General features: G+C 36.2%; 1 protein-coding gene across 5 annotated transcripts in view; it reads right to left on the reverse strand.

The window, feature by feature from the left end:
• TM9SF3 (transmembrane 9 superfamily member 3) overlaps positions 1–19,154 on the reverse strand; it is a 45,570-nt gene that overhangs the window by 12,205 nt on the left and 14,211 nt on the right. For all 5 annotated transcript variants that reach the window (XM_082286051.1, XM_082286053.1, XM_082286052.1 and 2 more), the window contains exons 3-9: positions 18,368–18,490; positions 13,378–13,538; positions 11,174–11,251; positions 10,098–10,229; positions 9,409–9,575; positions 6,930–7,024; positions 4,927–5,057 (exon numbers count right to left, since the gene is read on the reverse strand). In XM_082286051.1, the coding sequence (XP_082142177.1) occupies positions 4,927–5,057; positions 6,930–7,024; positions 9,409–9,575; positions 10,098–10,229; positions 11,174–11,251; positions 13,378–13,538; positions 18,368–18,490 (887 nt within the window). The remainder of the gene's footprint in view (positions 1–4,926; positions 5,058–6,929; positions 7,025–9,408; positions 9,576–10,097; positions 10,230–11,173; positions 11,252–13,377; positions 13,539–18,367; positions 18,491–19,154) is intronic.

Below are 19,154 nucleotides of genomic sequence, written 5' to 3' on the forward strand. Positions count from 1 at the left end.
AATACAACGGGAAAAGCAGTTCAAACACTTAATGGCCTTCACCATCACAAATGGAAAGGAGAAATGAAGACAAGATCAACACATATACCTGCTCTATCCTCCTGCAAAAGTCACCGACAATGTACTGAGAAAAGCAGACACCAATAACAGTAGTTGTGTGACGAGCAGAGATAAGAAAGCTGTGTCTTTACGAGCATTTTAAGAGTTATTACTGTAACATCAGCCATGAGAAATTCTGAGAACTGTTTTAATTACTACTTCATAAAACACAGATTATGAAAAGAGGCAAATACATTACATCTTCAAACCTGTTTTTTCATCAAGAAACAAGCACAGGTTCTCTATAAACCATATTACTCAAGACAAATTATGTGAGTTTTTGTACCAATCCAGTACATTAAAAAATGCTTGTTTTATTTTGACTGTTGCAATTTTGTTGTACAAAGTATCTTATTTATACACCAGCAGCTGATTTAGTTTGCAGGTTTTAGTTGCCATAGAAGAGACTGTCAACCTCACCAAGCCTGCATTCTAACTCCTTTTTGTTTTGTTTTGATGGGGAAAGAATATTCTACTGCCCTCGACTGAATGTGCAGAATTCAGTTTCCCGTATTTGAAAGGAAATATTGTCAAGAGGGATATAATTTATTTCCTAGTGCCATGTGTTTCATATTTTCTGACAACTGTAGATTAAACATCATTCAAAGGTGATAATTAAAATTTTTATGAGCATATCTAATATTAAACAGCTACTGGCAGGCTATGGTGCCATGACTGCTTAATGCACAGGGAAGAAAAGCAATAAAAATTAACTGTCAAAGCAGCAGCTTGATCTTCCCTGTCAGCTACCAAAATGCATTCTCAGTCATGAGACACCCTCCCATACAGAGGTTACTAAATTTGTATAATGCCACCGTTTTCTGCACATCATCCAAACATTACAAGAAAAAGAACAGAGCAAAAGGCTTCAAAATAAAGTGTTACTAGTTTTATTACAACTAAGTTGTTAATCTAGAGTGTTGCTTTAGGTAACAAATTGAACTGTTGAAAGTGTAGGCAGAAGAATTAAGCTCTGTCTATTTTCAGCAAAACTCAGGGATTTGACCAAGGGTTGCACAGTCACTTTCAAACAATTTGAGGAAGCACCCTGCTGAATGTATGTAACAGGATTTTTTTCTATTTTTAGCCAGGTCTATTTCTTTATCTGGCTCAATGCATGAAAATCTTTGGCACTACTAGGTCCTCTTTTCTCAGTGGCAATCAATACTCATATCAACTCAAAGCTGTCAGGGAAAGCTGCAGCTTGGATTAAGCTATCTGTTGGAGGAAACACTTTTTTCTTTTCCAAACAAGGTATAAAAGATGCAAACACTAGGGTCTCAATCCCAAGAGAAATACAGTGTGCTTAAACTTATTTAATTAAATCATTAAAAATGCACACTGGAAACATTAGCCACAAAGGAACCTACTGTTCAAACAAAACAGAAATGATAAATCTTAAAACAGTTAATAGAAGCTGCATAGATTCTGCAGTCAGAATATTACATTAGTCATAGTAGCCTTAATGGAAATCTTTAAATTATGCATCACTCACAGAACAACGTAAGCATTCACAACTTATGAAATGCCAGAATTAAAATGGTTGCTTCAAATTCAATCATGCTGTACTCCACAGAAATTCTGTATTACTCAGTATTTCTGCACAGAACTAGTACCATACTGTTCACACATTATGGAGAAGTCACTTTGCATACCATTATTTAAAATTCTTCTTAAAGCTTCCATGCTCCACTTTTTACATATAATTCAAACACAAAAAATATAAAGATGATTGGTAAATACACCAAAGAGACTGATAAACATCAACAGAAACTAAGTCGAGATCTGTAACAACTTCAGAACTCTATGTTCACCAGTAAGAGGACATAATCAACAAATACACCAAAAAATCAAATTTGGACTCCAAAGGAATGAATAATTGAACAGTACCCACTGCATTTCTATAACGGTGAAGGGATGAGTGAAAAAAGCAGAGATTTTCTATCTCCTTCGTAGGCTCTGGAAGTTAAAAGCTTTAATGCATTAAGTTTTAAAAAGCCCTCGTATTTGAATAAAATCTGTCACATTCTTGATATCATGCTGAAGGGAAGGGCAGCTGAAAGCTATCCCAAGGAAGAGATAAAGCCTTTGTTCATGCTCATGGCATATTTCACTGCAGAAGGTTTGTCCTTCCACAGGTAAGACAGCTTGCAACTATATCTAAAAGGGCTAAGGGCAGAGTCCCAAGAGTGAAGACTGATTTCAGAAATAAGCTTTGCATCTTCCCAGGCCCTGCCACATCTTCAAGGAGATCCCAGACATCAGGAATGAGTTATACAAGGTGAATGAAATTTTGAAGTTCAAAACAGACTACAACAACAGTGAGATGCATGAAGGTCCTGAAGAGCCCAATCAATTCGAGGACTTCAAGACAAAGTGTAGAAGAGCAGATACCAGGTAGATGAAAGATGCAGCAACTGGGTGTTAGTTTGCATGTCCTGAATTTGATTCTATCAGCTGCCCTTGCCTAAATTCCATAGGAAAATCTCCCTGGAGGGAAGATTTAAGTCACAGAGACTACTTAGTACTTCACTGGGAAGTGGCAATGCAAAACTGGCAAAGTCCAGGATGACATATTTAAGAATAGTCTCTTAACAACCTTTTAGCTAAGGGGCCTTTTTCAGCAACTCGGTTTCTGCTTTTTCCAGATTTACAGTAGTCAAGATGAGGGGGCAATACTTGCTAGCAATTTAAATCAAGGAGGGTGGTTTCAAGACATACCAGGGTAAAGGAAGTTATTTCTGTGTTCTAGTACATTTAGGTGGCAGAGGTTTTATTTTCCCAAGAAATCAGCAGCAACAAGTTTGCATCAGACAATTCTGGAAGCTTCTTTACATTGAAAACAGAGGTGGAAAGGCACAAAGGGATCTCATCCATAAAGCCAGAGAGCATCCTGGGGACTTCAATCTGAAGCATAACATGGTAATTGCAAGCAATTTCCATTTCCTTCCACAAACCAGCTTGTTGATTTGAAGTCATTAGAGCGTTGCTCATTCTGATGAAGTTTCTGATTCATAACCTGCTAGCCTGCTAACTCCACTTAAGTTTTATTGCCACAGTCACAATGATTCAAACACTTTCATAAAACCTTGCAAATATTAAAACCACTGTGTATAGAGAGTCCTAACACCCTGATTAAGTGAACCCTGAAGATTTATATAGCTATTTGCTTTTGCATGCACCTGCCCATGATCTTAAAATACAAATCAGCTGAAAAAATTCACAAGACAAACAACAGCACAGGTGGAATCACCTTCCCTCAGCATTCCTGGCCTACAAAGGCGAATACAAGTGAGAAATGTGATACCATAACTGCTTGCTTAGCAGTAAAACAGCCTCTTTGCAGATATCAAGGATCAATGCTGTAAACTTTTATGACAGAATTGTATATAGCTGCTAGTGTAAGAAAGAAAAAACAACACAATATTGCTTTGGAACACTGACCCAACTAATAGAAACATATTCAAAGATAGAATTTTAGTCAAATTTCCTGAAGAAGAAAACCAGAAAAAATAAGTGAAGAGTTTATAAACATGTTTAGCTTTATGTTACATTCAGCTGTTTTATACAATTGAATTCACTGTAAAAAGCTGGTATTCAGGCACACTTTGAAAATACTGTTAATAAGGAGGTGACTAGAACCAGCAATGTACATAGAATGACTCCTCCATCAGTGAAAAACTGTTGAAAGTCTTCGCCTGAAACTGGGAATTGTTTCTCTTCTTGTTACCATTTATAATCTCTACCACATTAATTCATTAACAATGTGTTCTTTAGAAGTACTTTCAGTCACATACTGAATTCAATTATAACCAAAAGAATACAATATACAAGACAGAAACTTCTGATACTAAGCTTCATTTTATGGTAGATTTAAACTAAGAAGAAATCCAAGGCTACTTGAATATCTCTAAATTATTTGAACCTAACATATCACAAAAACTGATATGCAAAGAAGAAATCTCTATAAAATGTTTAAATTCCAAGATTTGCTACAGGTATTATTGAAAACAAAACAAGACTTCCTGTACTAAGATATACTTTTAAGTTAATGGTGCTACTGCACAAACTTAGAAAAAGCAATTTTATGATGTATATTTAAAAAAAAAAATCTGCTTTAAAACACTAGCCCTTATAAGCTCAAATAGAAATTTTGCCCAAGTGGCAAGTGATTATTTCCTACATTTTATTCACAGGATTATTTGAGGTTGCTTGGAAGGGGCCAACACAAACAAAATCCTGACAAAAGACAAAGCAAATAGAGAACATCATCACGACTAAATGAAAAAGTACTACAACAAGTATAGTTTTTCAAGTGATAGGGTAAATGTACAGACACAAGACCATAACTGGACAGTAAATAACACTGAACAAAGCCAAAAGGGTGAGTCATTCTTGTAAAGACAGATCTGCTCAGAATGTCTTAGCTTGTATTGCTGCCTGCTCATTTATTCTTATTTTTTTGCTTGATTGCAATGACTTGGAAGTATCTTTCACTTGGAATCCCTTTGTATTTCATTTTATATTTTAAACAGTTTGCACTGGCCATGCAGAAGAAATTCAAGTTGCTGACTTTCCACACTGTTAAAACACTAAGCTTGAATACAAAGCAGAAGTGTCATTTTAAGCACAGAGAAGACTGGTTTTGGCATCCAGCAGCCGTTGCTATTGTCATTAAAATGAATTATACTTGAAGCACCTTAACCCCCTCCCACAAAAAATCTCTAACTAGATAAAGCTATGACTCACAATTGTACTTAGATTTTAAAAAAATGTCGTTTTTCTGTGTCGACAGTGGAGTTTAAATTCTCCAATAAAACAACTCACCATGGTTGCAAAGGGTATAGCTCTTGAAGCATGGTAATAGATGGCAATGAAGTTGATGAAGAAGGCAGTTCCACACACCATTGCTGGAATAAGGAAGGCTCCAATAAACATCTGCTTTATCCATCGCCTTCCTGTAACAAAGGACATTCCAATGGGACTGGTAAGATACAGCATATTTTTTAAAAAATTTACTAGCAAGCACTCCAGAATTTAGATGCTTGACTACTTCTCCCACAGAACGGCAAAAGAAGTAAGTAACAACATACTACATCAATACAAGAGCCAAGGGCAAACGAAGTTTCATCTGACTCCTGGTAACTCACAAGATGCAGCACATTAATCAATTTATTAAGCCAGGTAAAAAGACAAGAAAAGGGATACAGCATGGGAATGTTTCAGCTGAAGAACAGCATGTGCTGACTAAGCTGGCCAAAGAACCCAGGGTGTGAAACCTAAGGGGGTATGTAGCTGCAGATAAGAAGAGACAGAGATAGCAGAGCTGGCCCTGTGCAGAGCCTGCTCCCACTCTAAGAGCACACGAGAGCTCAGCACTGCTCCCAGGACAACTCAGCACCACAGCTGCTTCCAGACAGCACCTGCTCTGGGTTGGCTTGATCCAACCAAGCTAATTGCACACATCAGGATGCATTAAGGAACTGGCTATCCCTGATATAAAGCAAAATACTACAGCATTTATCATACAGGAAAACTGGACTCTTGACATCTTCAACAGCAGAAAAAGTAGAAAGAAAGTGATTTCTAAACTCCAAGCATCAAGGGAACAGCAATACTTGCCAGTAGTCATTACTAAGTTTAGAGCTCCCTGAGGAGCTCAAAGAAATCCTTTTGGGCAATACCTTAAAAATTTTCCCTATCTGTAATCCCTGTACTTTTAATGCTCTTAAATACTGTCTATATACCATGATATCAATATGCAGTAAGTAAAAACAGTAAAGAAATAGCAATTTTTTTCAAGACAATCCTATGTATTTTCACCATGAGCCAACATAATCAGCATTTCAAGGTTTGATACATGTTTGATCTGTAAAAAAAAAAAAGGCAAATCTGGCTCAACCATAGAAGCATGGTACATTTCAGCACAGCAACCCTTCTCTAACTAGATCTGGTTTTGTACAAACTGCTAGGTTTATAAACAAGCCACATGAAAATAAACTTCTACTCTCCAAACTCAAAGTGCAGTTGAGATTTAACACTAAGAGGTATATCATGCTAAAAAGATGCAGATTTTCTTTTGTGAACTTACCAGAGTTATTTTTTTTAAGCACTCTAGAAGCTAATAGGTATTGATTATTCTTTTATTGCAGCATAGGGAAATGGATGAAGCTAGTGCACTGCAAGAATCTAACTGGTCATAACTCAGAGGCATAGTGGGGAGCATTTGAAGACAGCCTGTTCAAATCCGTCAATTTTATTTGGCTTCTGCTCTCTACTGATGCTCATTTTGACTTGCTAAGTATAAAGTAGAGCATATACTGGAAAGTAGAACATCCTTCTTTAAAAGACCATATAAACGGTTTTCCCCATCCACAATTAGTGGTCTAGTAAATAATGATACTCATCCTTTTTGTGTTAGCCTAACATAACCCCCCTAGTACATACAGAAAAGGACCGTGTAGGAGTCATTGGGCGAAGATGACGCGAACTGTTTAAGGTTACACAAAGGGAAAGGCTATTATACTCTGTGGATGTCATGAGCCAAAAGATTATATACAAGAGTATAACAAGCAATTCAGAAGTCACAACTGTTAACAGTTCTTTAGGTCTTTTAAATTAACCTAAGACTCCAGTTACCTCTTTAGAAAGTGTAGCCAGTACTGAGTAGATAACATGAAAGGTAAATATACTCAAGATATTTCCCATTTATTAAGAATTTAATGAATTCCATCTAACTCCGTGAGGACACTATATTGGTGCAAATCAGAAAATAGTAACTTCTCTATTTAACAATGCAATGAAAATGCTGGAATATGAAAACTATTTACCTCCTTGTCTAGCATAAAGGCTTCCTCCAAAATATCCATTCACTGGCGATGTTGCAGCATAAACAAATATAGCTGTGCTAAGCATTGATCCTCTCCTACAAGAAGGGATGTTTTTGGTAAATGAAATACAAAACCAAACATGATTAGAGAGAAAAAAATAGTGTATTTTAAGCAGAAGCAGTTATTTAATATTTTTATGTAACACAAAAATTCAGAAGTGCTTAAACTGTAAAATCTGCATAAGAATGAGAACTGTTTGCATACAAAGCTTTTGGCCAAGTCTAATTCAATGTGGGAGAGAGAATTTTGACAATACTACATTCTTTTCTAACATGCATTTATTTTAACTGGAGTACAGAATCTCACCTCTGATAAATATACTCTGACATTTGGATGTGTGTACTTTGTGCATAAATAACTATTTACATGACATACATTAAGTGTAAGATTCAACTGTAGATAAAATGTCAAAAGGCCAGCATTAACAAAAATATACTAAGATTGTGAATGATGTTTCCGCTATCCCCCAGAAATTAACTTTTAAGATCAAAAGTGTTCATCTGGCAGAAAATTAGATTTAGAAACTATAAATACTATAATGAAGTCACAAATCAGCATCGAGTAGTGCAATCAGAAGAGCTTAGTAATTTTTAAATGTCACCCCATTAAATGTTGGGCTACTAATTTTGGCATAATTTTTCTGAAACTTTACAGGCAAAGCTAATAATTTTAAATCAAAAAAGCCATTTCCAAATACATTTAAAAAAATCCTATCTAAGAATAGGAAGATAGAAATTTTATTCATTAATAGAGTTGTTTCTCCACATCCCTCTGCTATTCTTCGACAGCAAATAGCAGTAGGTTTTCAGCCAACTTACTGTACTTTCATCAAATTAGTTGCTCTGAGAGATTCTAGTTACTGCCATTTTGGGTTCTGAGGAACCATTCCTGGATGCCTGCTGTACTCAAAGAAGCAATCTCTAGCACTTAAACTTCCATGACTGCGTGACCAAATCAAATATACCTGCTGGTCACACACACTAAAGGACTGTTTTGCTAACATTTGTTTTTTAAAAACTTCCCATAACTTCAAACAATTTAGAAACACATGCAAAACCCCCAAGAGCAGGCACAGTTTGAAATGGCACTGTCACTGTATAAATCCAGGCTACCAGTAAAAACATCAGACTTGGTGCTATTTTCCTAAACGGAAGAATTGTCTGCACCAGATTTGGTCAGTTGTTCCACTACGCACCCAGAATTAAATTCACTTTGAAAGTGACAGAAAGGCCTATTGCAATAAAAGACTAAGTGCACATATCTTTTCAAAAACTACTGTCCTGACACATTTTACAACTGTCATTACCAACTTACAGCTTCCCTACAGGGCACATATATTCTGAAATGGTTTCATTTTGTCCTCTGAAGGGCTGACATGCTGCACTCTTAAAAGTGTGTATGTAAGCCTGTCTAGAAATATAACCATGAGGCACAAGGAGGGGAATAATACCCTATGAAAAATGAAAATATGCCAACATTCTGGTACTACAGAGTGGCTTTTTAAACACACCATTAAAAGGCCGCTAAATTCAAAAGCAAGAGTTCTCTCTAGTGGCACATTAGAAGTATTACACCTTGTTAAAATCAAGATACAGTGATATTCACAGTCAAAGTTTAGTCATTGCTTTAAACAAATAACTTGTAAAAAATCTAAAAAAACCCAAAACACAAGCCAATAATTCCCTCCAATGCCCAAAATAAAATCACTACAGAAACAGATGCAGTCCATCCAGTCACCCAAAAATCTCCATCAGATTAAGAGGTAAAGGAAAAAATAACTGGTGAACTACAAGTAGCGTCTTAAATTTAAACTTGAGTATTATTTCTTTATTTTAAATTATTTATTTCCAGTCAGGACTACAGCCCACCTGTTGCTGGGGATTTTACATCAACACAGGCTGAGCACTATGTGTTCAAAAGAACTTAAGGAATTACATCTTCATTCCCAAGCAGACTTGTGGGTAAGACTGACTTAATACTGACTTGCCAGCAGAAAACAGAACTATTCACAACAGAGCACATTCCTACTTCAGTTTTCACAGGACATGGTGGGGAAATTGGGTCAGAAATACAGTAAGATCTTGTTACTCTGGATGAAACCAGGAGTGAAATATGTAACTTTTAACATATATTTCCCATATTATCTACTAGTGATTCTGCAGAACAACAAACTAATTTCATAATAAATCATTCAAAAAGCAAGCACTAAAAGAGAAAATCAAAGGAGACTGACTAATGTGATAACAGCAGGACAATGTTTCATTACAAATTAAAAGAGCACTTAATACTACATCTGATCTACAGATTATGACTTAAGACTCTCAAACATTTTTTTCAGGCCAGTTAGAACAATAATTTTTGTAATTACTTTGTTCACTTAAACATTTATGTATGGAAGACATGACACAATTATACTTACTCTGTGTATAAATCTTCTATCATTGCAACAACAATGACTATAAGAGACACAGCAAAAATTTGACAGCCAGAACCAATAAGCGATGAAAATATTAGAGGATGACTGGATGGTCTAAACACATCTCCATGGACCTGCTTCCACCCATACTCATCACCTAGATCTCTGTCCTGGGAACAACAACAACAAATTTAAAGTCTAGTCATGACAATTAAGAGACAAACACGCAAGCTAGATAAAAAAAGGTCTGATTTAATAAAGCAACTTCAAGCGCAAGTGTGTCTTCTCTTCTGAATGCATCAAATCTGAAAGTTTACTTTTCAGATGCTTAAGGAAGACAACAACAAATTACTACCTGAATGTATGACACAATAAAATCTATCAGAATCCCTCCTTGTCCCTAAAGCCTCTGAGGTGCTTAGGAGTACACCAGGCTTCTACTACAAAGTCTGAATGGTCCTAGTTTATCCTAAGGTTGGATACAAACATTAACACAGTGACTACAAAGAGATTTTTAGGTTGCAACCTAGAAGCATGTTATAAAGAAAACCAGTAACACTTTCAAGACACACAAAAGGCAATTTTCTGTCCAACTGAAGAAAGCCATCCAGAGCTGCTATCACAATGAATGTATGACAAGAAAACAATAAGCCTTAAAAAGAGAGCTTTTAAAGCATGAATGCAGATCTTACCATATCATCCATTTCTTCCTCCTTGCTGTATCTTGCATAATCTTTTCGCAAAGTTCTCATTAATATCATAGACACTAGGCCAACCAGAAAGATCACCATCATAAAAGAATTGAAAATTGAAAACCAGTGAATCTACAAAAAGAAAACACACCCAATAAGGTTTAGAACTTAAATGTGTAAATGCGTTTCAAATTGTTCCAAGAAGGATAAATTGTTGCCTATACAGACAGCTTGTCACCATTAGCTAGCTAAGTAACAATAAACCCTATTGTAAGGGTAAAAATGTAACACTACATTTTTAGAAAGTGACACTAAAACTGGCCTGTGAAACACCATACATAAACCTTTTTAATAGCCAGCCTTGCTCACGATGAAGTTATCACAACTTAGTTAAGCAGCAGCAAAGTTTGAACAACTGGCTGTACATGCTCCCTTGGTAAACAAAAGGCAATATAATGTACTGCTGCCTTCCTAGAGAAGGGTAAGTAGCAAAGCCAAAGGAACTATTGCTTTGCACAGGATCAAAATGTGCAGCAGCATTATTTTTCCTCTCAAAAGCATATCCTTCTTGTTTTCACTGAGCTCCAAACAGAATGCAAAATCTCTACTTTCAGAAAGTAGCACAGCTCAGTATATTACCCTTAGGGAGATTACAACCACAGATTTAAACACAACTGATAGCACCAACTGGTTTAGGCTAATGCTTTTTGCTTTACATTTACTTCAGAAAGAAGTGTACCTGTGGCCAACTGCACTTATTCAGCTTACACATTTGTACATTTGTGTCCCTGAAGTTTCATTGCTTCTGATCACCTGAATGTATTTTCTTGAAATGCCTTGTATTTTCTGCAAGCTTTAAGCTTGCCTGTGTATTTATTGAAGCACTCTAAAAAAATGGAGCCATCCTATTTTAGCAGCAACACTACTACTTAAACAACAGCCCTAGACCTCCCTGGTTTATTGGTCCAGAATCTGGAAAGACGTTCAAAGACATAATCCAAAAATTGCATGACATCTAAACTAAAGCAATCATTTTAAAGGGACGTTTTGTAAGGCTGTCTTAGAACAATACATACTCTGTGCTGAAAGAAAGATGGGTCAAGATACTTGTCAAATCGGTCTTCAAACTTCACATCTGATTTCTTCCATTTCACCTGAAGAGACAAAAGTTTATATTTGAAAAGCTCCTTACAGTTTTTTTAGCTATACTCACACGCAGAAACCCAGAGCACATATTAAAAATCATCCACTTTAGATGTTTTCTTCAATATGAATAGGTTTTGGCAAAAAACAATGGAATGATGTTCTTAAAAACTGGCATATACAGGTCAGACACAGAATGAATATCAACCACCTCACCTCATGGATCTAATCTTGTCTGTGCTTATGCTTAAGAACAAGGAAGAATCAGTCTTGCACTGCCTCAGTTCTCACTGTCTCTGTGAGGCTAACCAAAGATACGAACTTGTACTTGTCAAATACAACAAACCTTTTCCATGATTATAGAATCTACAGAATGAATCTATCTCTCTCTCTCTATCTATCATTACTATGAATCTAGACAATTTGGAAAAGTATGTGTTTATGAACATACTGTCACAGGATAACAGCATATTACTGCTGTTAGCTCTCCACCAGCTGCAGAGAGGACTGCTTTGGATTTGGAAAATATAATTGCATTAATGAACTATATGGTACTAATATGGTAACACAAAGTATTTTTGAGAATTTTTGCATGATTGCATTTAAAAATTAAAATTAAAACAATTTTAGAAACTAAATACAAGCTTACCTGAAAATCTCTTTCAAAAGCATGCCAAAAAATTACAAATATCAGGATTTTTAATGAAATTGAAACAAATGCAGTCCCCTTGTACATATCTATAATACACGAGAAGGAACTATCCTTTTCAAAAGCTGTTCTCTTATTGAGTGTAGAAGAAAGCATATAAATGTAGATTGAACACCCTAATCACTCACCACAGTCCTGAGAAATATAAAAACCCCAAGACTCCAGCAGCACTTACTTTGAGGTTTGATATTAATGTTCTTCAGTTCAAATTACAACCTTGTTCAAGATTAGTAACTCAAAACATTAATAGCTTTCAAAACTGTTTTAAGCAGATACATTTCTCATTAGAGCATCTGGCACTATGAAGCACAGCTTAGAACAAATCCACCAGAGACACTCTGTGAATTAAACACCACACACAGGCCAGCCCAGCAACTGCCCAGTGGTGCCAACAGAATCGGACAGAGAAGTCCTGAGCTTTGTACATAAAAAGTATTTTAAGGGAATATCTTATGTTATTTTCATTACTGGTTGCTACTCAGTGCTAACTTAAAATTTAGAGCAAATGGACTTCACAATGCTGGCAGAATTTGAAATAGCAAATTCTGAAATTTCTACTATCAATTTTGCAGTAAAAATAGGGAGATCAGTGTAAATGTAATTCTGAAAAGTCCATACAAAACCTAGTTATCTGCACTTCAAACTGTACAACTTATTCAGCACAAATGTAATTGCGGCAAGAATATCCTCTGAAATAAAATCCTATGCTGACATCCACTGCTAACACATGGTAGAAAAGCAATGCATTAAGAAATGGTTTCACTATACAAATGTGGTGAACATGACAAGTGAACCATCACAGATTTAAGTAACATCAACTATGTAAAGGGGAAAGCTGAAAAACTTTATTTGTTGTCTCACCCAGCAAGGATTGTTTATTAATTACCTTTTATCACAGCAACTCAATATCATAGCAGAAGAGATTCAGAAACTTAAAACCTTATTAATCATATTATATAAATAAGAAATTTCTACTGGAATTGCAAAACTAAGTAAATTTTGATATTAACTGCTTGCAAAGCATAAAGGCTTACAGTGGGTTCTTATCGTAGCTCAGATTCCAGTTCAAACCTATGATGCAAATATCAGAAGTCCAAATATGAAGACAATGTGTACCTTCTCAAGGGTCCTCTATACCTCTAGTCTCCATCCTTTCAGGATATCTTCCTTTCCAACTAAAACACTTTGCTGCACATTATAGAAGCTCCAGTTTGTTTGGAGTATTCCAAAAATCATAATTTTACATTTGTTATTAATAAATCTATCAAGGTTTTTCAGCAACGGAACAAAATAATTGAGAGAGCGAAGATGCACCTTCCTCTAACATAGCCTAAAGTACCAGTACATGTTGCAGTATACAAGTACCTATTTCTGAGTTATTTCACCATGTAGAATTTCTTATTACACCTGCATCACCAAATTACTTACTGAATATGACATCTGGATTTTTGTGTTTGGTACCAATTTCACCTTCCCTTCACTGGTCAGATTGACATCTACAATTCTATTTCCATTGAAACCAATTTCAAGTTTTTTGTAAGTCCAAAGGTAATAATCTTCTCCATTTTCATCTGCTTCTCCAACAATCCCTGCATAGGAAACAAGTGTAAGCATCTATTACAGGTACACTTTTCAGATATTTTGCTTTTATTTTTAAAAAATATGGATTACAAAAGTTTTGCCAGCTAAAAAAGCAACATAAATAAAGAGAACACAGAAGACCTTATGCTCTTCTTTTCAACGCCAATACCTGGACTCCACTTTCAATCCACAGGTCTCTGCAAGAAGCATTTTGTAATGGCATTAAAAGAAAAACCATGCAGCTGCAAATACTGCAGAAGACCCAACAACAGTGCCTCTATTTTTGTTTGCAATTTTTACCAGATAAACAACTAGCTAAATACATATTCATCTTCCCTAACAGAACTTAGCCAAAATCTAATTTTCCATCTTCCACCTAGTTGTTCACTCAGTTTTCTTCCTCTTAAAAATTTTACTTCACTCTGTAATCCTCATTAGTTGACTTCCCAACACATGCTTTGTGCTCTTGTTTGCACACAAGTTTCCAACGCTTGCCAAAAATGTGGTTTTATATTAGGAAGAAATTCTTTACTGTGAGAATGGTGAGACACTGGAACAGGCTGCCCAGAGAAGCTGTGGCTGTCCCATCCCTGAAAATGTTCAAGGCCAGGCTGGATGGAGCTCTGTGCAACTTCATCTAGTGGAAGGTGTCCCTGCCCAGGCAGGGGTTTGGAACAAGATGATCTTTATCTTCCCTTCCAACTCAAACCATGCAAATCATTCTATGAATAAGTTATTAATTTTCAGTAAGTTAGTGCAAAATGTCTCATCTACTACATAAGAATTCTAGAGACTGTACTATGCTGAGTGAAAATAGAAAAAATCTAACAGTCAACAAGTTCACAGGCTACAGGTTGTCATCTTCGATGTCAAGATCAAAGATCACATACAAGATATACAAGACAGAAAGTCACAATAAAAGCAGCACTCAAGGTATACAAGGGTGGAGGGAATGGGACAACAATTAGGCGAAGGATATGGAACAGGCTATCACAAACCACCAGCTACATGAAGGAAAGCCCTTTGTGCATCATCTGTGTTTTTTATGTCAAGTTTTTTACTCATGCTCATATGTCAGGATTGCTTTGTATATGCCATCCACATGAAACACGTGCCAGTTCATGCCTCCACCATATAGCCTGGCGCCTGGCATGCCATGGGTTCCCATGCTAGTATCCAGAACCATGACAATACAGACCTCTAAACTACTCAAGGAACATTTTGATCAATCACTCACTGAAGGAATGAACTAACACAGTGCTCCACATACTTAGGGAATGTCCTGAAACAATCAAAGCTAATCTCTCTTGCCACTGTGGGACAGCAATTCAGGAAGAAATATAAAATGGAATAATTTTTTCTGGAGGCACTTAAAAAGATCTGGTTGCCTTTTTCAGGTTAGAAAATAGTATAAACCTTCCAGAGCCATCAAACAGCAGTTTGATGTCATTACCCTCAATTATCAGCAGTTAATAAAGGTTCATTTATGCCTAGTCTTTACGGAAAATAGAGTACTCCTTACAGGGTATTTTGAGGACTTCTCAGGAGAATTTTAAGAATTAATGTTTGTGCATGTCTGATACCAGTGAGCCTTAGCAAGGTGGAAAACCATGAAGAACATAAAGGATGAACTTAACTAAAGTTTGCCAGGAGACAGGAGGAGTGCCGTGAATACATCTGGATGAGCCCAGAGAAGTGAATGGTCTGCTTTAAGAATAGAATTAAAGAGAAGTTGCCTAGAATTCTCAGCACGCCTTAGCACCATCTGAATCCTTTTCTTTTAAACTCTTCAGAGATAGCTTTCTTTTGGTAGCACTAAAAAAGGACTCTACCCATCTACATTTAGGGAACAAAATTTTGGTTTAATCCAGCTACAAGATGTGAATCAACAATGAAAAAAATAGGATATTGGGTGATACAGTATATACAATACATGCTGGCTAGTAAGGTTCTCAAGATAGGTAATCCAAATAAAGTGGATCAACATGACAGCCCTCACACAGTAACAAAAAAAGTCATTCAGCACAAGCTATTTTTAATGCAAACTGAGGGTAACCAATTCTGGACACTTTCTTCATAAAACCAAAAAACCCCTTCTCAGTATTCAGAGTATTTCTGAGATGCTGTCATAACTACTTAAGTTCTTACACCCACGTATCTTAAACAGTCCTAATGGTTTTCTTCTTTATAATTACTGACATTAAGTAACTATTTAGAAATAGTTACAGCTATAAAAAGACAATTGAGCAAAAGATACTTGCTTTCTTTAGTCTCTCTACCTGCCACCACATTACATGGTACTAGACAAGTCTGTACAACACACTGAAAGGCACCAGCAAGCTGGCTGAGGCATGTGTACGGTATCATTCATGCCATATTCAAAACAGAAATACTTAAAATGAAAACTGTTCAGTGAGCACCAAAAGTCTCAGTGCTTTAAGTTTTAAGCAGCCCTCAGAGCCTGAAACATTTCTGTTGTTGGACAGAGACCCAGGAAAACCAAAATTATTGCAGGTCAGCTATATGGACAGTTTTCTCCACTGTACTGGGAACACAAAGGTCCAAAAGATTCATTCAGACTTACAGATAAACACTTTTGATTGGTTCAGGTGCATCAACTGCTTCCTCAGCCCCCTACCAAGAGCTGATTAATTTTTTTGAATAAAGTCAGGCTAAGATTGACCAATCTGCAGTCCTGCTAGTTTTACCTAACCCTCAGGAGACACAGACCAAAACTGTCAGCATCACTTGCTTTCACACCTGATGTCAGGTTATATCCTTACATAATATTAGCAGTACTTATGATGCTGCAGTCAGCTATTATGTAGCACAGCTTGAAATCCTGGTTCTCAACTGTCAAAACCAGCTTCTTAATATCTTAGAAAGATGATACCCAGATTCCACATGTTTGTTAGCTGACTTCTTGTGCATAAAAAGGATACTACTGGGGAACACTAAAAACACTGAAATCACAGGAAAACAGATTTTTAGCTGAGAGCATAAAATTTGTCAGTGTATAGATTTAGTACGTATGTTTGTTCTTTGGCATTTTAGATGAAACATGACCAGAAAAATCAATCCTAAAAAAGAAAGCCTCCAAGACTTGTTAGTCACATAGGATTCCAAAAAGTCAGCTTAGCATCTATCATCCCTGGGCAATTCAAAGCCTACACACCTGTCACTAGTCTAGAAAAATAATTCATTGGTCTTTTGCTGAAAGGCCAAAGCCATAAAAAATATTATAGCAACAACTGTCAGTCATGCATGCTTTTAAACAGCCTACCAGCAAGTGCACAAGTAGTACAGTAAAGGCCACACCAAGTAATTCAGGTCTACTCCAAGTCCTGCTACAGAGCCATCACACACAATAAGCAAATCAGCTGAAAAGAACAAAATCAATACCTAAGTACTTCTCCTCAGGCATGATAATGGTATCTCTTGAAAACAGACACATTAAAACAAAACCAAAAAAACCCAGACCTTCCTGGCTACCAGATAGATAATAAATAAATAAATAAATAAAGTGTTAATATTTCTGCCATGTTCATCAGACAGATATTTTCTAAAACCAATTAAAATTACAGGACTAAAAAAAGGCACCCTTTGTCAAAACGAATGAATGATGGATAGCAATATTCATACCAGCTATCAAAGAACTTTTCTCACATGACTTGAACTGCGTTTTTCTAGGTGTTGTGGCATTTTGTTTAGTTTGGGCAGGTTTACCTCTTTCATGGAACACAAGCAACCAAGACCTTACCTTACCAAAACATTTAATGGCTGTTTTTCATTTCCTTTCAGTTTATATCTACCAACAGGGAGATTAGGCCTTGGGGAGTTTGTTTGATTGCTATCAGTGCAAAGTGTAATCTGCAGAGCACTCTTTACTAGTTATATGATCACAGGTTATGAGGGAGCAACAAAACACAGAGACCTTAGGAGACAATGGCACTAAAGATACACACATTCTTATTCAAGACACAAGCACTTCTTAGCCCAGATTAATAATATTCAGCAAAAGAAATTTTGAGAACTAAGAGGAGAGGAGAAATTTAAAAGAACAAGTAAAATAAAACTCCATATAAACACAGACTACAAAGCAACACTGTTAACAGTCACTAAATTACCATAAAAGTAAACCAAACAGCTTTTGCATTAGTAATAAAGAAAAGTAGCAAAATAAATTTTAAATTCTGAAATAATTTTATGAAACCTGTTATTCAGGATCACAGTAACATGAACCTTATGTGTAACCTATCTAAATACCACTCACTTGAACATTTGAACAAGTTTAAACCTAAGAGCTTACTGTTATTTAATCAGGGCTTGAGAAACAGAATAGCTTTTCACTGTTTTTGTAATTCACTAGTACAGCCGTTCAACTGTTCTTTCAATGCAATAATCCTTCAACTTATTCCACACAGAATCACACAGAATTGATTAGGTTGGAAAAGACCTCTGAGATCACTGAGTCCAACCTATGACCTAACACCATCATGTCAACTAGACCATGGCAGTGAGTGCCACATGCAGTCTTTCCTTAAACACCTCCAAGGATGGTGACTCCACCACCTCCCTGGGCAGCCCATTCCAATATCTAATCACCCTTTCTGTGAAGAAATTCTTCCTAATGTTCAACCTAACCTTCCTCTGGCGCAGCTTAAGACTACGTCCTCTATGACTTCATTTCCTATTCTTGTGAATTTGACTTGCATGTAAGTTTTATATTCTTGTGAAATTCTTGTAATGAAGCTTAGTCATTAAATGACTCCATGGAACCCACTAGAACAGGACTTGAGTAGGTGCAATCCAGTTATTAATGCATAATATCACTCACCCCATATTGGCAAGTCATCAATATACATCTGGTACCAATAGTGATTTTTGATAGCATACACAAATGCATCTCTTCTTCCCTTGTCCAAGTCAACTTCACAGTAAGTAGTCTGCATTACATCATCTGCAAAAAATTAAACCACAATTAAAGATTTATTCATGAACTAGCTCAAAGTGAAGGCAAACCATGCAAATGGGGGAATGGACATTGCTGAAGTCTCCAAGCTGTCTTGGCTATCCTCAAGTAGGTAACCAAAAAGGACACTTTAAAAGGAACCACTAAAGCAGCTACATGATTGTTTACAGAAATCTACACTTCTGCATGCAGAAGCTTCCAACATATTGGATAAGGAAAGGTTTCACAGTATCCTTTTGCTGCTTCACCCACACTAAATTAAGGTACAAAAGCTGATGGCAGATTCACCTGAACAGATCATGAGACCTCTTTAACAAGAGGTATGAAATTATTAACAAATACCTAAAATTGTTTACAACATTATCTCTCTATTTTAGTATAGTCAGCCTCACTGACTAGGAATAGTGTTTGTAAAAAAAACCTAAAACTTTTTAAAGTTCTCAGCAATTTTGAAGAAACTACCACTAAGGGAGAAACAAAGCAATCAGAGTAAAGATAGAAAAAAAAAAAAAAAGGAGACGACAAAAATAGGACTAATGCAAAGAATGTACAAGAGGCTGCATTTGGAAATAAAATAAATCCACCTCCTTCAGCCAGAAAGCTATTCTTCCCCATCTACAGTTCCTAAGTTATACTGTTAGCAGCCATTCTT

This window comes from Coloeus monedula, assembly GCF_965178545.1.
Source record: "Coloeus monedula genome assembly, chromosome: 8".
NCBI classification, from domain to species: domain Eukaryota; kingdom Metazoa; phylum Chordata; class Aves; order Passeriformes; family Corvidae; genus Coloeus; species Coloeus monedula.